The 23391-nt window shown below is 40.7% G+C and overlaps 1 protein-coding gene across 3 annotated transcripts; it reads right to left on the bottom strand.

Moving 5' to 3' along the window:
• Positions 1–1916: 1916 nt before the first annotated feature.
• ampd2b (adenosine monophosphate deaminase 2b) lies at positions 1917–22597 on the bottom strand. 3 transcript variants are annotated; one of them, XM_040047944.1, is made up of 18 exons: positions 22183–22597; positions 11277–11401; positions 11059–11189; positions 10909–10977; positions 10718–10820; positions 10435–10624; positions 8665–8806; positions 8436–8525; positions 8165–8294; positions 7855–8049; positions 7627–7758; positions 7328–7491; positions 6574–6700; positions 6318–6481; positions 5596–5716; positions 5213–5386; positions 4272–4382; positions 1917–4183 (listed from the first exon to the last, which is right to left on the bottom strand). In XM_040047944.1, the coding sequence occupies exons 1-18, from the start codon at positions 22289–22291 to the stop codon at positions 3968–3970; spliced, it is 2493 nt and encodes an 830-aa protein (XP_039903878.1). In that variant the 5' UTR covers positions 22292–22597; the 3' UTR covers positions 1917–3967. The 3 variants fall into 3 exon arrangements, with proteins under 3 accessions (XP_039903878.1, XP_039903879.1, XP_039903880.1); XM_040047945.1 differs by lacking the exon at positions 22183–22597 and adding an exon at positions 16907–22150; XM_040047946.1 differs by lacking the exon at positions 22183–22597 and adding an exon at positions 16566–16895.
• Between the last annotated feature and the right edge of the window lie 794 nt (positions 22598–23391).

Genomic DNA, 23391 nt, shown 5'->3' with positions numbered 1-23391 from the left:
GATAGGTGCTCAAGCCCCCTCCGCCCCCGCCTCTGCACATGCCTGGCACAGTGCACCCATGAATATGGATGGGCTAAATTATGATTTATAAATCCACTTCATGTAAGCCAACTTTGAATCTTGTATGTGAGACTTTTCGTTTTATTCAGACACAGCTGAGTCATGGTGAGTCGACATATGTCACGGCTGCGATGGCAGACGTGTGGGGTTGTGGTAAGGACCCAAACGCAGGCACTGACGCAGATGCAGTGAGTGAGCTTTACCTAGTGAGGTAAAGAGGATACAGAGAAGAGATGCATACAGAGAAACTAGGAAAAACCTAAACTGAGAAAACTAACAAAGCTGACCTGAAACCTACACATGGCAGCGACAACACAGATGGACCAGCAACAAGCAGCAGAAAACACAGGGCTTATATACTCACAGGGGCAATCAGGGAATGGGATACAGGAGGGCAACAGTTGTGAGAAATCAGAGCTGACGAGACAGGGGAAACGTAACCTGAACACACTGACATAAGACAAGGACCTTCAAAGTAAAACAGGAAATACAACAGGTATGCACAGACACGAGCTTAACACAAGACATGGCAACAGGGAGGGAACACAAAGACGTGGGACCAGGGCAGGCACAGAGACACAGAACAAAAGGAGCTCGAAATACAAAACTGAAACAAAACCTGAGACCAAGAAATTCCCAACAAGAATGAACCTAAAACATAAGATAATAATCAAAACCAAAACCACTGAGTCTCTGGACCATGACAACATATTTGGACTCATTACACAGAGCAGAGCCAGTCCAAGGTTTTATGGTTTTACAGCCTTAAGCAGAATTTGAATTAGCACCCCCAACCTCAGCTAAAGCCCATATTATATTATATATATATTATATTGCCCATGATTGTTTATTTCTGTATTATAAATCTAGCACAGGGATGTCAAACCCCCTTTTTGTTTCATGTTGTGGGCCACACAACAGCCCACTTTGACCTTTTGTGGACCAGTGAAACTGCCCTTTCTATCAGTGTAAAGTTTAATCCCTGAGATATTTTAATGCAGGCTTAGTCTGTAGTCTGCTTAGTCTGCTTATGCCTCTTGTCGGCTCTGATACAGAGAAGTCTGAAGATCAGAAAGCTAATTCATGCATAATTTACCGTGGACATAAAGCAACAGTGATGTTCTGCTTTTAGAAAAGTTCAGTGTAAACTTATGATACAACTTGAAAAAGAAGGATATGGTGCTGTCCAACTCGTCACACTGGAGACTCTTTCTTGGATGCCTTTGTTCACTTTGTCATCATAGGGTGTTGTGTCCAGAATTTTAAAGTGAAAAATAAAATTGAATCCATTTTAAAATAAGGCTGTAACATGACAAAATGTGGAACAAGAGATACGTTGTGAATACTTTCAGGATGCACTGTATCTGCTGTGGGCACCCCTTATGAATAAGGAAGCAGTTCAAAGTAGCTTTCTTTATGTAAATTTCATTTTCAAAAGGTTATGGTCTAGTAACTACATTTTTAAGAGCTTTCTGTTGTTGTCTTCATCAGAACATCACTCCTTTGTTAAACTAAAATACCTTATTATCAGACATATTTTGATTGTATAATAAACAAGCTATTTGCATATCTTCAAATCATGTGGATTTTCACATGCAAAATGTCCGAAAGCAAAATATAGCGATACAGAGAGTTTTGTGCTGAACTTGCTGCTCACTCTGACGCACAGGGAGGGGGGACGAGCTGGACATGAAAACAAAGTGCTCTTTGTTTCATGTCTTTTACTCATGATTATCAGCTACTGACGCAAGCACTTCTTACTCCCATGTTCTTAATCAAGTGACGTGCTGCATGTTTGTTACTTTTGAGAACCTTTCCGAATGCATTTGCTCTGCCTGTTGAAAAGAGGAAATCACTCCAATGCAAATAAGATTTATTTTTTACAGACACAAACAGCTTTACTGAACACAAACCACACACACGTTTCTGTGGGAGGACACACAGTGCTTTTGAAATAGCAACAAGCAGCCTTTTGACGACACCAGGACCTAAACTGAAGGCAGGATTTTGTCAAGTTAGCAGATTCTCAGTTCTGTATAAAAATGACTTTTTGTTGATTTGGCAATGGTTGAACTTGTGCAAGGAGGGAACACCGAGGGAGGGGATAAGCATGCACCACTCACTGTACTATTACTCAGAAATAACTTAATGTAAAGGACAGATGGTACCATAATTAAGTTTAGACTGCCAGAAACAATGTCACAAACTAGGAGTATAATACAAATGAGAAGCGTCACTGCACACAAATGCTTATGTGCTCTCACTGCACTGAGTCATTGAAACGACTGCTAAAATAACAGTAAAACTATCTGAAGACTGAGACTTTTTAAGCTAGTTACCCTGCATAAGGTCCTGTGGGTAATTAAAGCAGAAATGTCAACCATATACCCACAACAATTCAACCAAGTTCGTCATTTTTACTACGGACATTATTAAAAGGCTGTTGTACCGGATGCTGAACCGATTCACTACAAATGTCATGATTTAGTAAATGTCACGATTTCAGAAACTATTAAACAATAAGTAATATTTGTAATTCATTTGGCTGTTAATTTAGGAATGGGTGTGTTAGCATTTTAAGTTTCTGTCTGCCCGGGGGGAATTCCTTTTCTACAAGGAAACAAAAATGTTACTGAAGCAGGTTAAACTTTTAATAAACTCTGACAGACTCGCTATAAACAGATCAACCCCCCCTGACTAGACTAGCAGCTACATAATCATTTGCCAAGAAACACTCAAGTTAAAATTATATTTGAACATCTAAGTCTCAAATAACCCAATAATAATTAAGTTAGTGTGACTGGAAACGCGTGTGACCCCATTCAGTCAAAATCAATCAGCTGTTCATAAAAAGGGCATGACTGCTGCCGCTCAACTTGTTACGCAAACCACAATCTGTAGATGCAAATTTGCTTTTACTAATACTGTGGATGTGTGGATTTTGAAGTAATTTAAAGTAAGAACCAAGGACCAGTGAATTTGTGAAGTCACGATGACTTTAATCTTTGACCACTGAATTCTAATCAGTTTGTCCTTGAGTCCACGCTGGTGTTTAACTCTTTCCTCAGGTTTCACTGCGACTGCAAGGCGTAGTTTATTTTGTTGGTCTAAAAGTAATATGAATTCTTGCTGTATCCTGCTTTGCTTAAGTTTAAGGTTCAGGTTATTTCAGGTTATAAAATCCTGGGAGTTCATCTGCTCCATTTCTCTGGCAGCCTTCCACGTCTATATAGTCAACTTTAGTTTACTCTCCATGGGACTCTTACGCAACACTCTTCAGTACATTTCCAGTCATCCACGTATCCTCTGTATGGCCTGTATTACTGGTGCCTTGAACACCCGCCTTACTTTTGAGACATAGTTGAATAGTTTCTATGCCCTCTCCTTTCTTAATAGTTTAAGCCTTTTACGGATTCTCAAGACAGTTGATCTTGGTTCACTTAAATTGCACGAAAGGCCTAAAAGAGACCTGCATGGCGTTACGCTGGAGTCTTAATTCTTTGTTGGATCTAGTGTATTTTTTATGAGTTGATTAAAATTTTGAATGTGATGTTACTCAAATCTGATACAGGAAGAATTACATTGTACAAACATGTAAATATGACACAATATGGTCACAAACCATTAAAAAAACAAAACAAATAAAGAACAAAAGATGTTATGAAATTCTAATTACTGTGATAAAATAAAGAAAGAGGGACTCAAAAAACTAAAAGAAGCAAACACCTTGGGTGCACAGACTATAAATTCTCTCCCTGATATTGGCTACCAGCAGCTCTCATTATCTTCCTGTAGCGTAGCTTTTCTCTTTTTACATGATGTGATATGTTTACATGTAAATCTGTGCAATGTCCTGATGTAAAAACAGGGAATGTGGTGAGAATTTTGTTTGTGTTGTGCAGCACGGTCACTTCTCCGCCTGCACAGCTCCCATACAAAGACTTCCCTCCTCTCTGATGGTCTCCAGCTCATCTGTGTGAATGGCCTGTGTGATTAAATTTAACTCCTCACACATGGTCTCGTACCGGTACGCCACACGGATGTCAGGAACGTTGGTTCGCCTGATGTCATTGCCTTCCTGTCCCTCTTTAATGTAGTTTGGGCCCAGCCAGTAACGCTTTGCCTAATTTAAAAAAAACAACAACCCACAAATGTCATATTAAACACTCTGCGAACACCAGAATTGGTGATATGCAACAAAAAATGTATACCTTATGAGAAAATCCACTCATCAGTACACTGTTTCTGGCAAGCTCACACATGTCACAGGAGCTCAGTTTCCACACTTGAGCAGCAATGCTGTACTCTTCCATCAATGGCTCCTAAAAAAAATACACGCAGACAATTATATAAAAGCATTTTGTAGTGAAAATGCAAAGTTAAATTTGAAAATTTAATTTAGTTGAAAGATTTTGTCTGAAGAGCTTAAAATTTATTTGAAATAGCCAAAGCTGAATTTGGTGAACCAGCTCAATTACATTAGAAGACCAAAATATAAACAAGGTTAAACGTAGAAGTAGAAAAGGAGTGAACACTGAGAGAGGGTAGAATTACCAAAAACTGAATACTGTAATAAATAAACCCCAAAAAGTACCTAAAATAAACATCACTTGTTGAAATTGCCTTTTTTTAAAAAGTAGTTTAAAAAAGCAAAACCTGGAGCTGAAGTGCATCAGAATGAAGAAAACACACACACACACACACACACACACACACACACACACACACACACACACACACACACACACACACACACACACACACACACGGGAGATATAGTGATATAGCGGGTGTGTTTTTTATGCCAAACTGAAATAACAAGTCTGGATTTGTTGAATATGAATCTACCAATCATGAGCAGCTTGTTTCTGATTGGTTCCTGTGTCTGCAAAGCACAGAGCTTTTCCAACAGTGGCTCCCAGGCTCGGTGATTCTCTCCCTCCGAGCTGGAGATCTGTGGACTCAGTGGTCTCTTTCTTTTTAGACTTGTGCTTGCTCTTTTTTTAAAAAATATTTTGTTGTGAGGTTTATCTCAAAATGTGCTATAGAGATACATTTTGACTTAGTTACTTTACTTACTTAGGATTTTACAGTGGATTTATGACTTAGTGAAGGTGGAGGTTTAAAGCATGTTATTAAATGTTTGACTTACCTTGGTAAAGTGAAATTGCAGAGGGTCATCTGTAGACAGAGAGACCATGAGGCCTCTGGACAGGTACTCTGGTAGTGGGTTACGATGGTAGCTGAGAAACAGGCTGTTATTGCTGAGAGGAGACATGGCGATGCCTACCTGGGCTAGGTAGTATAGATACTGCAGCACAGGAGCCTGGAAAGAAAACATGGCACAATGATGACCAAAGCATCAGAAATACATCAGGTCTAAATTTCCAAAATCTTATAAGGAAGAAACATAATACATAATAAATAAAATCTAATAATAATAATCTAAAATCTGAGGCCTTCATAAACTCTTGGAAAAATAAGCTCCCCTGTATGTGAGGTAAACAGCTGCTCAACAGCTGTTGAAGGTCACACCTTCCTGAGCAGCAGCCCATGGGAGATATTCTCCGTCAGCATGAAACCAGAAACCAGGTGATGGATCGGCCCTGCCTCGCCACAGTGAGGACGCAGGACGAGTGTGTGGAACCCCCGCAGCCTAAAACAATAAAGCCACACAATAGTGAGAGCTGAGTTCAGCTGTGTTAGGGCTCAGCGCAAACCCTCTTTGCTGCTTCCCAGTGACTCATATACAAAGAAGATGACAGATAAAAGCAAAGTGCGAATCTCCAGTGTGTATTATTTGCTCTGTAACCTTAAGCACTGTCGAAACAGAATTTGCATTTGTTATCAAAGTTTTTCGAGCTTAATTCACATGAGATAAATCCAGGCTTTTCGCCTTTTTATCCAATAATGTTATTAATCTTTATTATTGACGTGCTGCATGTGCTTTACAAAAACTGTCTTTTTGTGGTTAAAACAAAGGTTGACAAACTGTACAGCAGATTTTGCAAGCGGGCATTTTTTGCAAGGAAAGAAATTTTTAACACTTCCTTTTGCACAAATGCATTAAAAATCTTCACCTATTCCTATCAGAGACCAAGATACTAATAACTATAACAAAAAAAAAAACGCTAATAGCTCAAATGACACATTAAGGACTGGTTTATTTGTCTAACTGATGTTAAAAACACAAAAAATATACAATCATGGATCAAAAATCTCAGGCAGTCAGATCAAGTAAAGTCTGATTTATGTACCTGCGCAGGTGATTCAGCACAGTCATGTTTGCATACATGTAGTAGAGGTAGTAGGAATAGGGCGGGTTGTCCTCTTCTGTCCAGTTGACTGGGAGCGGACTGTCCAGGTTGAAGATATGTTGCTCTGGTTTTGATTCATCATCCACGCTGTCGAAACCCACAACCTGTTTGAGGGATGAAGAGCAGATCAATAAAACGACTACACAAAAAGTGACTGCAGTAAAAGCAAATGACCAAAAAAGCTTAGATGTCGTACGTGCTGAAGGAAGAGGTGCAGCTCTGGGTGGCTGCTGGGGTCGACCGTAACCTCAAAGAGAGGCATGAAGATATTCTCCAGCATTTCTTGGAAGTTGCACAGCTGCTTCTTCGTGTGGTAGACGTCACTTTGAAGAAACAAGAAAACAATTCAAGAAGCCCACAGGGGAGATAACTAACGAATGGGTTGAGGAAATAATAGATATCAAATCTTTATTTTACTCATGTATTCAATAGATATTTACAGAAGGATCATTCATAATGTTGACTTGGATTTGTGTCAGAGTTGCTAGATACGTGGAAATTAGTTTTCAGTATAAGTTGTATAAATGACACAAAAACAAACAACAAAAACTAAACACAGTAAAAATCGAAACAGTGTCTCTTTTCAGGCATTTTCCAGTTATAAAAAAAGAAGAAGCCAAAACCGTTTAATATAGGGACTATTTTCTTTTTACCGTCTACTTCTGCAGTAGTTCTGCGGTAAAATACAAAACATTTTGTTAATGGAGAAGATGCATGACAACTTAGTTACGTTGCTACTCTTCTTTTTATCACTCAATTTTTGTCACATGATATATCACAACACCACATTTATATTTACAAATCTCACGTAACTTCGAGTAGCTTAGCAACAAGGGAGTGCAAGTATCATCAGTTTTTATTAGCTTACTTAAAATCTGCTCTAAAGAGAGAGGGGACTGCTTTTTCATTGTTGTTTATTTAATTCAGTTTGCTACTCTTTTTAAGCTCACAAGAGTCGTGGCACTTGGACAAGCCAGCGCACGTTGTCGGAGTAGACCTGATGTTTGACTGCCCATCTGGCCAGTTTGTCCCACTCGTTTCTGGAGCGGCCGTAGATTGACAGCCTGAGCTCCACGTTCTGGTACTTGCTCTCCTCCAAGTCGGCCATCACCTCCTGAGAAGAAGAGACACACCAAGTCAGCCAGAGGGCGCCAAAGCCCAGAGAGTCCGCCTCCAGGTACCAGAAACGACTGGTCTGTGTAAGAAACAAGTGTTTGCAACTTCAAGTGTTTGTGCATACAGTGAGCACCTTAATAATGTGACCAAAGTATTTCCCCTCAATGTAGTTGTCCGTTTTGATGAAGATCTCTCTCAGGATGGACTCGCCAATGGGATTATATTTGGCATTGAATTTGTCAAATCGGTGGAAAGTGTTACGATCCTGCAACAAAAAGGTGAAATACGGAGTCACAATCTCTGACCAGGCAGCACCTCTGAAGACCTTTTTTTTAAAGTCTCCTTTATGGGCACTACTCACTGCATGCATGTCCAGTGTGTCAACACTCAGGTCAAAGGCTGTAAGGTGCATGCTCTCAAACACCTCCATCAGTGTCTGACCCCTGCCTCTTTCCACGTGTACAATCTCTTTGGGATACTTCTTCATGGCTCTTTTGATAAAACGTAGAAGGTGCTTCTGGTTCATACAAGAGGAAGCATGAATGTGCGTGTCAACCTGTGGAACAAGTCAGACAAACAGGGAACATAAACCCTCTAAGATACTGCAGTCTGCTTCTGGATTTAACAACACTAACCATGACTGGGTGAAACAGAAAAGCTCTCAAGTTCACCTTACGGATATTATAAAAGTCTCGATGTGGGACTTTCTTCTGTGCAGCCAGCTCCTTCATCTCATTGAGCAGGATGTGCATTTGGAATTTGGAGCTGAGGTATTGCAGACGTCTATAGCAGAAGGACTTTCTGTGGCGAAGCCAAAAGAAAGACAAATGATGGACTCTTTCTGTGACAGTCTGAAAATAAACTTCTGTTGATCCTTTTTGAGAATCTATTTTTTAACTATAAGGTTAAATTAATAATTTATTAAAAATGTGAGAAACCTACACTGGCCCGTTTATAATGAGAGCCATCATGACGTTCATATCAGCGATGTACTCCTGCAGGTCTGGGTACGGCAGATCCAGCTCTGTGGTCCTGTAAGCAACATAACAACTAAAACGCTCTTTCCTCAAGCAAAATGTGTGAACTCAAGTCTAAAAACAGACATAAATCTAGTCACGGTGAGGACGAAGCATGTGTGCAGAAAGTAAAAGATTCCCGACAGATATCTCACTTATCCATAGTGTTCCTCGTCGTGTACAAGTGCATAACACCATCCACCATCTTACAGCCGTAACCCATATCAGGGGGCATGCTGGTGGGGTCCACGTTCTCATAGGGGTGTGTTTCAGAAACAGGTGGGTGCACTGTGGCATCTAAGAGGAGACAGAATGATCCAGTGTGTCACAACTTTGATCAAGGTGGGCAAGCAAGTGCAGCTATGGTCTGACTTTAACTGCCTACATGCTGTGACAGCCTGTTCTCGGGTGTGCAACAGATGGATCGTGAGATCTGTGGGTGTCCCTGGTTATGTTTTAATATGAGAGAATTGCACAGATTACCAAATATTTCTGAGCAAGAATAGCCTAAATAGAGCACTCAAGAACACAGGTGCAAAAAACTGTTGGTAATTATTATTGTCTTCAAGACTGAGCTGAAATTATCCTGCAGTTAAATCTCCTGGGTCAAATTTGTTATGAAATAAATAACAGCTTTGATTTGTATTGAAATATTTAAAAAAATGAAAAAACACATACATTTCTTTTTTTTTAGTCTAATAACCCAGATAACCTAAATTTACAAAGACAGACATTTACATTAAATAACACATTGACATACAAAGATTCTTAACATTTTGAACCGTAACATGTTCCTTATTTACTTGATAAAATCTAGTTTAATCATGGGTTTAAAAAAGATCTGTTCATCCATCCATCCATCCCTCCTCCTTCCTTCCTTCCTTCCTTCCTTCCTTCCTTCCTTCTCCTTATCAGAAGTTAGGTCACAATTTGGTCCCAGGCCAGAGATATATATGATCTTCAGGTAAGGTTCTGGGTCTTAAAACCCACATCTAGGGGGGCACCCTAACAAGATATCCAAATTTCAATTCAATTCAATTCAATTTTATTTATATAGCGCCAAATCACAACAAAAGTCGCCTCAAGGCGCTTCATAGATACAGAGAAAAACCCAACAATCATATGACCCCCTATGAGCAAGCACTTTGGCGACAGTGGGAAGGAAAAACTCCCTTTTAACAGGAAGAAACCTCCGGCAGAACCAGGCTCAGGGAGGGGCGGCCATCTGCTGCGACCGGTTGGGGTGAGAGAAGGAAGACAGGATAAAGACATGACCCCAACTGGCTCATTTTAACATTGTGAAATAGTAATTCAACACCAAACTCCCTCTGGATGTCCAAGTACCTCTCCCTATCTCTATATATCTATATGACCTTACTCTTCCAGTAATTACCCAGGATGCACGACCATATGTTTTTTTTTCTTTTTTGGGGGTGGGGTGTCTGGTAAATCATTTTTCCTTTTCAGGCCAGTCCCTTCCTCAACTCTGAGCTCTGCACTATTTTCCACTAAAGAACCGTGCCCTGCATTTTGGAGGTTCTGACTCTCATCCTGTCCCTTTCACACTTGGCTGAAAACCACTCCAGTGCACGCTGAAGGTCATGCTCCAATGAAGCCAACAAAACCACATCAACCGCAAAAAGCAGGATGCTTTTCTCAGGTTTCCAAAGCAGACACCTTCCTTACCCCAGCTACAGAATCTGAGACAAGGGGAAAACCAGGCAGAGTCCAACACAGACTGAAAACGTGCCTGACTTTGTGGCGAGGACACAGACAACACTCTCACCCCGGTTGTAAAAGGACCCGATGGCCCGTAACAACAGACTCAGAACCTGTGGGGTATACTAAATAAATATTGTTTTGACTAATTTAGATTACAGTATAAAATGATGCAAGAGCAATGGTGCAGATGAGGACATTCATACTTGCAGTGACTGTGGTTTCTGGGATCTCTTCCTCATAGATATCTAAGTCTAGGGGTCTCTCACTCAGCTCCTGCAGGTAACGAGCAGTGGTTCTGCAGAAGCTCTGCAGCGACAGGCCCATGTACTTTTGCCTGATGAACAGAGCCTTCACTACACATTTGGCAGCATCCAGCAGATCTGTAAATGGAACCTAGGACAGAAAAACAGATGTCTTCATGAAAGATTTGACTGTAAGAGAAAAAAACATACACACAGTCTTCCTGCAGTGACCACTCTGACTTACCCCACATTTCTCTTCTCCAGAAATAGTGACTCGCTGGTACTCCCTCTCAGGGACCGGTTCTCTCTCCTGCAGGTCAGGAATTTGGCTCTGCTCCTTCATGTATCTTAAGATAGATAAATAAACATATGAGATCACCATTCTGGCAGTTTAAGATGAGCATTGAGGGGTTCATGTGACTACGGTTGACTCACTCAAGATCTGTGGCACTGTCAGTCTTCATGAACTCTTGCTTGGCTCGTAGGAGTATGTCAGGTTCAAACCTGAGATCACAAACACAAAGGCCGAGTTGAGTTCATAGTCTGACTGCAAAGTCAAGTACCTCTTTTGCCGCTCACGCTTACTTGACATCCTGGCTGATCTGTCGCTCAAGGCGATGACGTTTCTCCTCCAGCTGTTCAATGGGGCTGTCCTCTGGAAATTCATAGGGGGCGCTCCGCATCTCGCTCTCTGCCAGGCTGCGTGAGAACAGCTCCTTCAGACAGAGACAAAGAAAAATGAAAGCCACGGCGTAACTTTGAACATCACTGGTTAATTATTTGCACAGTGGCTGAACACTGACTTCGGCAATCTCCTTGTATTTTCCATCCATGGAAGTACGCAGGTCAATGGATTGTTTCAAGGCCACAGGGATCCCAGGCAAGGAATGCTGGGAAGTGAGGAGGTGGCGGGTACCACGGAGATCAACTGCAGATAAATAGGGAAAGAAAGTAGGCGCTGAGCAGTTTCTCTTCTGTGATAACATATTCTCAGGAGCCTTATTTTGAGACTTCAGTAAATATTGGTCTAATTACAGTATGAAGAGAAGAAACAACCCACTGAGTGGAGCACATGGGGGCTAATGTTTGCTGTTTATCTTTATATCATGTCTTTGCCTGTGCTGCATTTTTAATAACCTGTAGGAAATAATTTGTCATTGGTGTGCATGATAATAGCAACTTGCTTCCATTTAGGGTAATATTTTATAATACAGCCCATGACTAATGGCGTAATTAAATTTAATTGTATTTAATTCGAAATTGCAATGTGATTATATTTACTTACACATAATTAATATCCTGGTAACTTATTGGAAAACACAACAAATATTTCCCCATCTTACATCATAAGTACACTGTACTCTTGGGCACACGGGCTGTATTATGGAGTAGCTTAACCTTACCCAACTTCTGGATATTTTGCAGGAAAGGAGGCACATATTATAATGTAAGTAATTTTAAGTACATCATAAGTAAAAAAGAACAAATGAGCAATGGAAACTTCATCATGCATCATAAATGTAGGATTGGAAATATTGTTTTCCTTCGAAATTACTAAGAAACATAACAGTTTAAAATGAGTTATGTTGTACTTAAATTTACCTACATTAAAGTTTTTGTCTCCCATTCTGTAAAATACCTGAAAGTTAGGCAAGGTTATGCTACTCCATAATACAGCCTGCACCCCAAAAAGATGGCGCAATAATGTTTGGTTTTTGCTAAATTACCGGGAAATTACGAAGTACTAAAAATGACATGCGCACTACTTAAATTTATTTACAGTATAATTATTTCTTTCTTTACAGTAAAACTGTGAAACTACATTTTGACTTCAAATGAAACACACTGAATGTCCATTTAATTACAGGGGAATTTTAGCCTTAGTTGCGGGCTGTTATAAAGTGTTGCTCGCTTTGATTTAAAGATTTACTGTCAGAGTCTAAGACGTTTACTTTTTTCTAGGCTCCTCAGAATTATCAAATTATAAAGGTTTCGGTGGCTTTCGTGGTTCGTTAAAAAGCTTTTGAGCATGAGGTAATGCATTGTTACAAATTGAAAAATGCACATCTCAGTCAGGGAAGCTCCACTGCTAAAAGCTTTTTATTCACTCAGCAAAAGTATCGATTCAGTGTAATTTATTCTTAATGTTGCATGTTAGGACCGATAAGATTGCTTGTAAAACTTTTTCAAAGTCACTAAAACAATCTGCAGAAGCTTGTTGTTCCTCTTCACACAGCAGTGGAGGTCTGAGCTCAGTGGCTGTTTGTGCCTTCAGACACAATGAGCCATTCAGGTGGAGAGCCCATCAGCACATACACCGACTGATGCAAGCCATTGTTGCCATTGCAAGGCTTGAGTTTTATACAAACCCTGTTGTCATGGGAAGCTGAAGAGGGGAAAATAAAGGAGGCTGGTTCTTGACATTCAAAGACTTAGGACATGAGAGGTATGAGTGGAAACTGTTTTTTATAGCACAAAAGAAAACAGAGATCGCACTTTCCCCTCGCGGCGTATATTTAGACAGATATTAATCTTCCCCTTGAAACGATGCACCTGCCACTGAAATATTCATCATCCTGCTAAATATTTCATCCTGTGCACGCTAGGCTGTCACTGAGACTGTTGTCCGTCAGCATTTATAGACCATACACACAAGAAGGTCAAAGAGGGCGCACTGTTTGATACTTAAAGTCTGCACTCAAGTTTGACTTATTTAACGCAGCATGTCTGAGCATGCCTGCTCCTTGGAGAAAGCAAAGGAGACCAGAGAGGCCAATTAACTGGGCCGATTAGCACTTCACAAAAAGCTTCATTAAAATTTATTTAATAAAAAAAAAACACTCAGTGAAGTAGGCGAAATGGCTGCTATAAAGAGAGACGGTGGTAAAATAATTGGCTGGACCACAACTCACCACCAGTTTATCACCTTCTGCTTAACACCGTCCAATCAGCACTTCCCACTCCCACTCACATGGACTACAAGGGAGTAAAGTCAAAACAAGCACAGTATTTCTGGCTAAAAGGTTTTTCAGATCATTATGAGAAACGCAAACTTTTTTCTTAATTATTTGAGTATGATAATGTTTTGCCCTGTAATAGTTGAATGAGTTTAACTCAATTTCCCTTTATAAAAAATATCATTTTTTACTGAACTGTGTTGAAAAATGATCTTTGATATTTGATATATATTTATTAAAAAGCGGATTACATTTGATTTAGGAGATGCACTGAATCATCTTGTATAGCTTCCTCTCTGAAATACACATCAGTGCTGGGAAAGTCTAAACATAAATTGTTGTAAAATCTTCTTTTCTATGTCATTTTGAAGATTTTTTTTTCTGCTTACACACTCAGCAGGTTCAGTCCAGTTTAAGTTTTCATCATAGTGCTGTCGACAAACATGGCAAAATTAGCCTCAAGTGAAAGTTGCAAAGCTGGTTTTTTTTGCATATTTATTTACAATTTGTTTGGTTAGAGTCACTATGCATAACTATAAACTCACCAGACACTTTATTAGGAACACCGATTTAACTGCTTGTTAATGCAAATATCTAATCGGCCAACTCAAAGCGTTTAGAAAGAAAGTGATGACCATAATGTTTCTTTTCATTAACTGATTGGGATGACTATGAAGGTAGCACAGCTGATGGTGCCAGACTGCCTGAGTATTACAGAAACTGCTGATCTATTGAAATTTTCCCACACAACCATCTCAAGTGTTTAAAGAGAATTATTCAAAAAAGATAAAACATCCAGTGAGCTGCAGTTCTCTGAGTGAGATGCCTTGTTGATGGCAGAAATCAGAGGTGAATGGCAGGAAGCTTCAAGCTCATCTCTGAAGAGTATTTCCAGCACCTTTTTGCATTAAGCACAAAGAATTGGGTCAGGGGGGCCTGGAGCATATCCCAACTACCATGGGGCAAGAGGCAGGGTACACCCTGGACTGGTCACCAGTTTGGTACAAGGCTAACACAGAGACATAACCCCATGCTTAACTTTGGACTATGGGAATAATATCCAGAGAGGCCGCACACAGACACAGAGAAAACATAAAAATGCCACACAGAACTGGATATTTTAATATTCATAAAATATTTATACTTCAATATTGGAAAGCTAATATTTTAAGTACTTTATACTCACTTCAGGTTAAGTTTGGAAGCCATAATTATCATTTCCCACTATTTTGACAGTTTTTAGTGCACACTAACTGCTGATACAAATAGCTGTTAGTAGCAGCTCTAGTCGTAATGGAAATATAAATATATAATAAATCATTTATATAAATAAGAAATTATACTGATGCTCATATAAGTCAGCTTCCTCTTTCCAAAAGCAGGGTTGAGTCAGTAAAAAAAATGCTGCGATGCTCCAATCTCAGCTGAAAACTGAAGTCACACATAGACGCTTCTCTGCTATTAAGAAAGGGCAAGTCTGTCAAACGTAGCGGTTGCCTAAGCTATGTCTCCGCTGTTATTCTGGGAGACATCAAAATCATCATGATTACAGCGGACACTTGTGCGGAGGGCGGGAGGTGACCAGTGGCAAAGACATGCATGCTGGGCCACAATAGAGCAGAGCCTAGCCAAGCCTACCAGACCCCAAGCTAATCCCCTAATGGCTGCTATATTTGGATCAGTAGCATCAATGGTTGCATAACAACTCATCCCCCAACAGAAGAGCAAACCACTCAAAAATTAAAGTCAGCCATAATTCATTTGCCTTTAAACTATATATAATCTGGCAGGCTGAAGCTTTTAATGCACTATGAGGCAGGTGCATGAGGGTCCAATTAAAACACAATTTAAAGTGTTTCCCGGCTCTACCACATGTGTAGGAGCAAAAAACACTTTGAACATGAGACAACGCAGCAACATGCTCTCTCACAGCTCGTCACTACATATTGCCTCAAAACAAGGTCAGATAGTATCAGCTTGCAGAGAGACTTCCACCACATGAATATTTCAGTAGCAATACAGAGCATGGAGAGGTCCCAGCTCAAGTCTTACAGCGTGGTGTAAAAAGTCACCACAGATGCAACGATAACTGGGAAGTCAACCTACTCCTGGAGCTGCTTTTTTCTCAGCCTTGTACAGGAATAAAACTTTCCAAAGAGCGTTAATATTCCCTGACCGATCAGAGTTAAGATTACAGGATGGTTATATTTGTATATTGACTGTCTTTTACCTCTACACCCTCCCCTCTTTCTGGCTACAACCACACAGGCCATGGTTCACCAAATGCTTTCTACCTTCTTCCACTGACTGTGCAGCTTTCTGCTCACAAAAAATGTCAGTGACTCACAGCCTCTGTAGCAAATCTCTCTCAGTGGAAGCCGTATGTTCTCACAGCGCACATGTGTCAGCACTGCTGAGATGGCAGGATTACTGGTGATGGACAAGTATGATTAATAAGTCAGGGGAGTAAATGTGGATAGTCTCGGAACCACTGTTTCAGTTGTTTTTCATCGATGGGTGCAGATTACCACTTCAGCGTAACTAAATTACCAAATTTGGCGACTCACCACTTGTATGGGCAGTCTCCTGGTCATATAGATAAAAAAAGGATGCTATCCAGCTATGCATCAATCAGCCGCCATCTCTCATTACTAAAAGTTCTTCTATGCCAAGTGATGGTTTAGTCTCTGCAGCTGCACAAACTGCATGTTCACAAATCTCCTCTCTGTATTTATTTTACTGTTGTCAGACTTCTCAGTTGAACCATAAAGAAAAGCAATACCAAAACTATAAAAAGCTCAATGCCCACTAGACTTGAAAAAAAAATTTCTGCAGGGTCTTGCGGTTGGAGGCGTAGCTCAATTTATCGATCCTGGCCGCTTCTCTTTGCACGGTTGCACCTTTAGAGCACTCTCAAAAGACGCGAGAAAAGCAGTTTTTGGGACAATCAATCGACACACATTCTTCTCAGCGCACTAAAGACAGCACTGCTCAGGGCTGTTACACAAAGCCACCAAGGGACAGGCAGAGGAGAGTGGCAGTGATTGGGAAAAAGAGAAAGGAAAAAAGGAGGAGAGCGAAAGGGTTATTTGGGCTTTTTTTTTTGTTGCAAGGGATGAGGGTAGTGGAGCGTACCTGCCTCCTCAGAACCTGTCTTAACCAGCAGCTAGCAGGGCCGAGGGAGGAAAGAGAGACAGAGAGAGGGAGAGAGAAGCTGTCCTGGCAGGGAGATGGAGCATGCCAAACAGCAAATGGCCCGGGATGGCGTCTGCTGTCCTTTTAAGATGGGTTAAATGTAATGGCAAGGACAGAGGGATGGCAAGAAACAAGAAAGAAACACTTCAAACAGTCAAATGTCAAAACTGGCAAAATAAATGAAAACCCCCCACACGCGTACGTATGCTTTCACATCAATGCACTCACAGACTCACACAGTCATACCCTCTGCTCGCTTAATCTGTCCCTGTCATACATACAAAGAGCTGGTCCAGCAGATCCATGAACTCCCCTTCACATCCCAGTATGTGACCCCCCACCCTCTGCTCTGTCTGCCTCCTGGTTCAGGCCAGCTGTCGTTGCACTAGCTGCCTCTGGAGCTGATCCTCCTCATTTGAATGCCTCTGACATCTATCTGGAACGTACCACGGGAGGGTAAGGAGGCAGGGGGAGATGGCGCACATTACCAGAGGATGTGCACTACTACTGCTATGAGTTACTGCAACAAGAACCCCCCCGCTCCTGTCTACCTTATAGTCCATGCTGTATTTTGCTGAGGGGACCATGTGTTCAGGATGTTTGTATCCTCAGTGTGTGTGAGTAAAGCGGTGCTGTCTCAGCAGCAAGGTTTGAGACGTCATTGTCTCTCTCCTTCTTTTTTTTGCCGCTGAATAGTAGCAGTGTGAGAGAGATGCCTGTCCGATAGATGCAACCTGCCTCCTTCTCTTCTCACATGAATGAAATTAAAGGGCCAGGAATGTTGTCCCCATTACGGTTGCTGCAGCAACATAATATGCTGCAGGTCTGCGACTGTATTCCCAATCACAGAACTATGCATATGCTATTTGAAATTATTCTTCAGTAACACAATGACCCGCATTTCTACAGCCTGATTTCAAAATATTAAACATTTGCAAAACCCTCCATTGAATAAGCGCTTTACTTTTTTTGATATACTTTTGTAATAAATGTAAATTTGCGCTGGATAACAGAAGCAACAATGTGGATCTCACTGTAAAAATGTGGTGAAAATGCAGTGAAGGTGGTGAATGTCCCAGTTTATTTATACATATATGTATATATATATATATATATATACACATGTATAGTGCATTATGCTTTTGTTTTGTGTCTGAAACACAATTAAGGCTCATAAACAAAACACTATGTGGCTTGAAACTTGAATCTGTATCATGTTAAAAAGTGAGTGCTTGCGTCAAACATCTTATCTTCTCTTGCTCAATATTATTCAGCTCAGTTTGTCTAAACTCAGAGCTGAGTAAAAGAAATTCCTACCTTTTCAGTCCCTATCTTAGACTCTTTTTCTATGCTGTCTTTTTATTACAAATGATACAGGAGCCATTATTCTCGCTTGGAACAGATTTAACATCTAAAAAAGAACAAATGAAATAATAGCTCACATTTCAGAGTTCAGAAAATGTGACTGAAATGAAGTAAATTGTGCGTTTCTTTACTTTAGCAGCACAAACATATGTGAGGAATAAACTGTAGCTACCTGTGGAAAAAAATAAGACATTCATTGGAACAGTCCCAGGTACCATAAGGTGAGAAGCGGGGTACACCATGGACAGGTCGCCAGCCGGTCGCAGGGCCAGTCAGAATTTCTTCATAACAAATTACATGTGATGCTGCTGATGCAGGTAATTTGCATAGAGTTTGACTGTGCAGCTGTACTGGACTACAACAAATTACTGATTAAAAGCACTCTGGCCATCATTATACCATACTGCAAAAAAAGTATCCTCTTTTCAAGCTCCAGACTCAAACATGATGCCGTCAAACAAAGTAGAGCACTGAAAAGTCCATATAACTACCAGCAAATTATCACTCTGCCTCTCAAGCTAAAGGGATGCGTTTCTTTTTTCAAGGCACTCAGATTCCAAATTGCTTTCAAGAGGTCTAATCAAATTGTTGAGGCCTCGGAGAAACAACACTTTCTTCAGACCAGGCTCCCTCTGATGGTCGAACACAGAGTCACACACTGATTAATCAAAGCCCTGAAACGTGTCATTCTACAAAAACCAGCACCGAGGATCAATATGGAAAAAAACATCAGTATGTTGAAGAGTACCTCTCTGATTGTTAATATGCTTTGATAATTATACATTTCATTACAGATTAATCTAGATTAAATGAGACATTGTAACAATTATCTATTCACCATTTTCAATCATAGCAATGCCTCATATTTTTATATAAAGATGTGTTGTCATTCATTCTTCAATCATGAATTAAACCGATGACTTGCAGGGGTTATTTTGACATGATTGGCATGAAAATCCCAACAGTTCAAATCCAAATATACTCAGCTGATCTGGATATTTTCAGAATCAAGAAAATATTTTTGCTTTCCGTGTTGAAGCTTTTATGTTAGGACTATTTCCTTACAGAAAAGATTATTAAGCACCGTAATTACTTCTAATTACTCACTTATCACTGCTGCTCTAGTAGAAAGCTTTATTAAAAGGAAATACTTAAAATACACAAAGATTCCTCTAAATGTGTCACACAAACCACTGAAAATATTATCTATATTTTAGCAACTAGATGCTTTCTAGTCTTTCTATTGAAGAATATATCTGTAGTAGCCGGCACCGTACCTTTCAAACAAGACAACTCTCCACAGATCAATGTGCTGCAAACAGCAGATGACATCAGAGGACTCTGCAGTATACCCCTTGTAGCACCACATTATTAAGTACGTGCAAATGTCCTTTGAAACGATGGTCCCATCCTTAGGGCACAAGTCCATGAGACCCGTATGGAGCCAGATAAGTTGGTTCATGTAAGTAAGAGATATACCAACAGCTAACCTGCAGCACAGACTGAGGATGGACATAAGGAGTGACTGACTGAAGGTTATCAGCTGAAGGTGTGTTGGGGTGAGCACCATCGTTACAGGATCTCTGTCGGGTCATTACTGTAGCAGTTTATGACACAGACTCTGACTTATGTGACATGCAATGATGACAAGGCGTGGCACATCCGAAGGAGGTGTGATCGAGATGTGGGCGAAGTGCAGTGTGTCAAAGATCCATTACTGTATGAACGACCAATTAGAATTTTGTAATACTTGAAATTGTGTTTGATATTTATTTTTTTTATGCTGCTCTGCCTTTCCAAAGTGCTAAAATCCCTTTTCCAGCCCTAACTCTGACCCTTCACTGCGTTTATATGACAGCTGCTGTATTGAAGATAACGATAGCTAATCAATTATTGCGAATCTGTGAATAAACATCCACTGCTACATGTTATTTGCACTGTTTTAAGTGGTTCAACAAGTGGAACACAGCGCACAGCACGGACTAGCCAAACTGGTGAGTGGGTGTCGGTCTAATATCGGCACTGGCTCTTTCACAGCCACAGAAGTGATTCACCTACCGCTTCTCTCTCTGCCGAGGTTCGCTCCACAAATCCTGCACATTTTTGAAGAGTTTCACTGCACAGCATATGCTACACCACAGCCTTTCTGCCTGGTGGACATGGTACAGGGTATTGTGTGTACAGAGGTTTTACAACCCTTGAAGAAATTTAAGCTGTGAGAGATTCATTTAGTTCTGTTTATTCCGCTCTGCTGGATTTAATAAGATAAAAGCTCTTCCAGCATGGGGAATATCAGCGTAAACAACCATTCAGCAGAACAGCGAGCACACAATCTTGAATTTATGATCTCTAATAAGCAGCTGGAGCATTATTAAAAACCTTAGTAATTCTTCAAATAGAACATCTAATATAGTCACACTCTCGCTAACCTGCAACCTTTTTATTTTTACTCCATCTTATACAGACTGCAGTGTACTGTAGTGGTGTGAACTAGAGGGCGTCCTTTTGAAAAAACAAAAAAAATGAGTCACTTAAATGTCATATTTGCTTACTCAGAAGGTTCCCTGGATGCTTTAACAACATAAAATGTGATGTTGTCCTAATGCGCCTCTGTGGAGACTTTCTAAATCAAACCCCGGAGGCTTCAGTACTGAATCTGTATTGGGCAGAGACAGCCTGCGCTTCCTGTTTCTGCCAGTGCTGCTTCTCTTCAATGATTTCTTCCAACAAGAAGGCAATTTTGGAGCAGCAAATGAGGATAATTACAGGGAGCATTTTGACTGGAAGGGAGGGGGGCTGACAAATCCCTCAGACATCCTGCTGTTGCATTTATTGTCAGGGTTGAAAATCAATCCCTAACTACCTCGCCAATCATCGTAACGTCATAGCATGCTGCTGTCTATCCCCAGTGGTGACATGACCTATCTGAAGGAGCTTTTTTTAAAGACGCAGTATATTTTTTAAGAACATGTTGTGCGTGCATTATGTCATACCAAACTCTCAAATGTATTCCAGTGAGGAAAGACTACATTACTTCCTCCAAATGAAATAACATCGAGACTCGGGCGTCTTCTTCCATTTAAATACAGTTATCTATGGCTCAGTTCAATTTTCTTGAATCAAAAACCTGCGGTGGGGTGAAATGATTTAATATTTGCATATTTTTCTTTCTCTCTGAAAAACAGATGACCAACAAAGACTGACAATAGTTCTGAATGACACTGAGGTGTTTGATTCCTTATAAACAACTCATAAGGTCTAAGTGTGATCTTTCATTATATCACCATTTGCATGACGTAACTGTAACTGAATGAAAACATTTTGCATTTCAAAGAAGACTAATGAACAGAAATAGCTGCTATTTGATCTTTTGGTCATTGTATACTCTTTGTAGTTTCAGTGAAAGCCTGACCAGCGTGTGCATACATCAGAAGGGAGGTTAATCCTCTCATTCAGTGGGGGATCAGGTCCTGAGGTACCAACTTACATATTCTCTGCAGGATACATACCACCATGGGGCTGAGTGAAAAACACCGCTGTTGCTGTTTATCTAAGCATCCTATCCCGTTTCTTAAAGGAGAAGACTAATTATACATGCTGTACAGGGACTAAAATTGTTTTTTCACTGCATGCAATATGTTTCGAAAGCATGCAACAATATAAAGCACTTCCAACCTGTCAAACAGCCTGTAACCCTTTAGGCTAAAACAGGCAAAACATCAGTTTTCACCTAACAACAACAAGTTATGCAACATCAAATTTGCTCCATACAGCAGCAGCCGATCAAACTGTAAATCTACTTTGGATGATCCAGCTGATGCATGTTGTGTGTGTTCTAAAATGAAGCTGGAAAATAAGAGTTGAAGGGCAAAACTAGAAGCCAGAATGCTGACATTAAACTGCAAGGTATGAAGGCAAAATCCCCCGCAGAGCATCCAAAGCATCCTCTGCTGCACTGCTCTAATCAACAGGTTTGCATTTCCCAACTACTTATGAAGAAAAAGTAATTACCAAAGATTCTTCTTTCATGAGTTTTTTCTTGTTTTCTAAAATAGAATAATCTAATTTCACCTAAATATGCATAGTACAGGGCTAATCCCCCTGGCTTCAGATCATATTATTCCTCCTTCTGTTACAAGATCAGGATGCTCAAACCGTCCTCCCTCTGCAGTTCCAGTCTGCCACCACTCACCTGTGCTGGCTGTGTACTGCAGGCTTCCCCTCTTCCTGAAGGGAGACAAGGGCTTGTTTTTGGCCCCTGTGCCCCCGGCTGAGTTCCCGGAGGTCAGGTTGGAGGACATGTTCCCGGGTCTCGCTGGCTCAAATTGGGAAAAGAAGAGCTGAGTGAGTCAGAGCTGCGGCTGACGGAGCGGCGATAAGAGACACAGTGAGAGAGGACAAGAGAGGAGACCGGGGACAGACAGGAGAGGAGAGGAAGGATGGAGCACAGATGCTGGGAGTTTGAGGGAGTCGGTGCCAGTCAGCGTGTTCGTGTGTGAGTGTGTGTGGATGTGAGCAGGGATTTCCAGAGTGGTTGGTGCAGCGTGGGGCTGCGGAGCATCCCTCTGCATCGGAACAGTCCCCGCCCCCTCAGAAAGACTCCCGTGCCTGAGCTGCAGCACTGATGGAGGATGGGGTTGTGATGGAGAGGCCCACCCCCAGCACGCCATGCGCCATTTACATGCACACTGAGTACAACAACGCTCAGCACTATTGCGCAGTCCTGCTGTTGCCATAGCAACCACAAATCTAAATGTGGGCAAGCAAGCGAGGAGAAAAGTTGTGGTTATAGCAAAACTGAAGTAGTAAAAGTCAATTCTACTCACTCTGTTTTTGCAAACCACCTGTTATCTTCGCAGTCTCTGCAATTTAGGGCAGAGACTGAACAGTTACCAAGTAATGAATTAAACACTCATTATTATGATGAATACTGGGATTTTTCTTTTCTTTTCACAAAAAATACAAATGCTTATTACACTTAGTGTAGGTACGTGGAGAGCATCTGTAACCATAACCGTAAAAACTCTGCTCGGATTTATGTCCTTATTTGCAGACTGCAGGGAGAGAGAGAGACGCGCGGATTCCGCGCAGTCCTTCAATTGTTTGAGGAAATGGACAAAAAGATCCTCGGATTAGGTAAAACACTCCAAATTTAATTTGTGAGAGTACATTATCAGGATGTTGGTATCTCTCATTTTAGGTGAATTGTCATGTAATTTCTGAAAGAAAACGGCCATTTTTCATCTACTCTTATTTCAGTTTAACCCAGACTATTTTTTCAGGTGCCACTGAAGCACAATCAGCACAATGACATGGGTATTATGAGAAAGACTAATTGCGCCATTGTTGATTCGCCACAGCACGACTGTTTTAAGTTAAGCAATAAATGAGAGTTCATATC

The sequence above is a fragment of the Simochromis diagramma genome, unplaced genomic scaffold (assembly GCF_900408965.1).
Source record: "Simochromis diagramma unplaced genomic scaffold, fSimDia1.1 OVJJ01000387.1, whole genome shotgun sequence".
NCBI classification, from domain to species: domain Eukaryota; kingdom Metazoa; phylum Chordata; class Actinopteri; order Cichliformes; family Cichlidae; genus Simochromis; species Simochromis diagramma.
This window is presented reverse-complemented; position numbering and strand designations above follow the sequence as displayed.

Coding starts and splice junctions, on each gene's coding strand:
- ampd2b (XM_040047944.1), bottom strand. CDS start 22,291: ATGTCCTCCAACCTGACCTCCGGGAACTCAGCCGGGGGCACAGGGGCC. Junction 11,190..11,276: donor AATACAAGGAGATTGCCGAA/GTCAGTGTTCAG, acceptor CTCTGTCTGAAG/GAGCTGTTCTCACGCAGCCT. Junction 10,978..11,058: donor CAGATCAGCCAGGATGTCAA/GTAAGCGTGAGC, acceptor TTGTGATCTCAG/GTTTGAACCTGACATACTCC.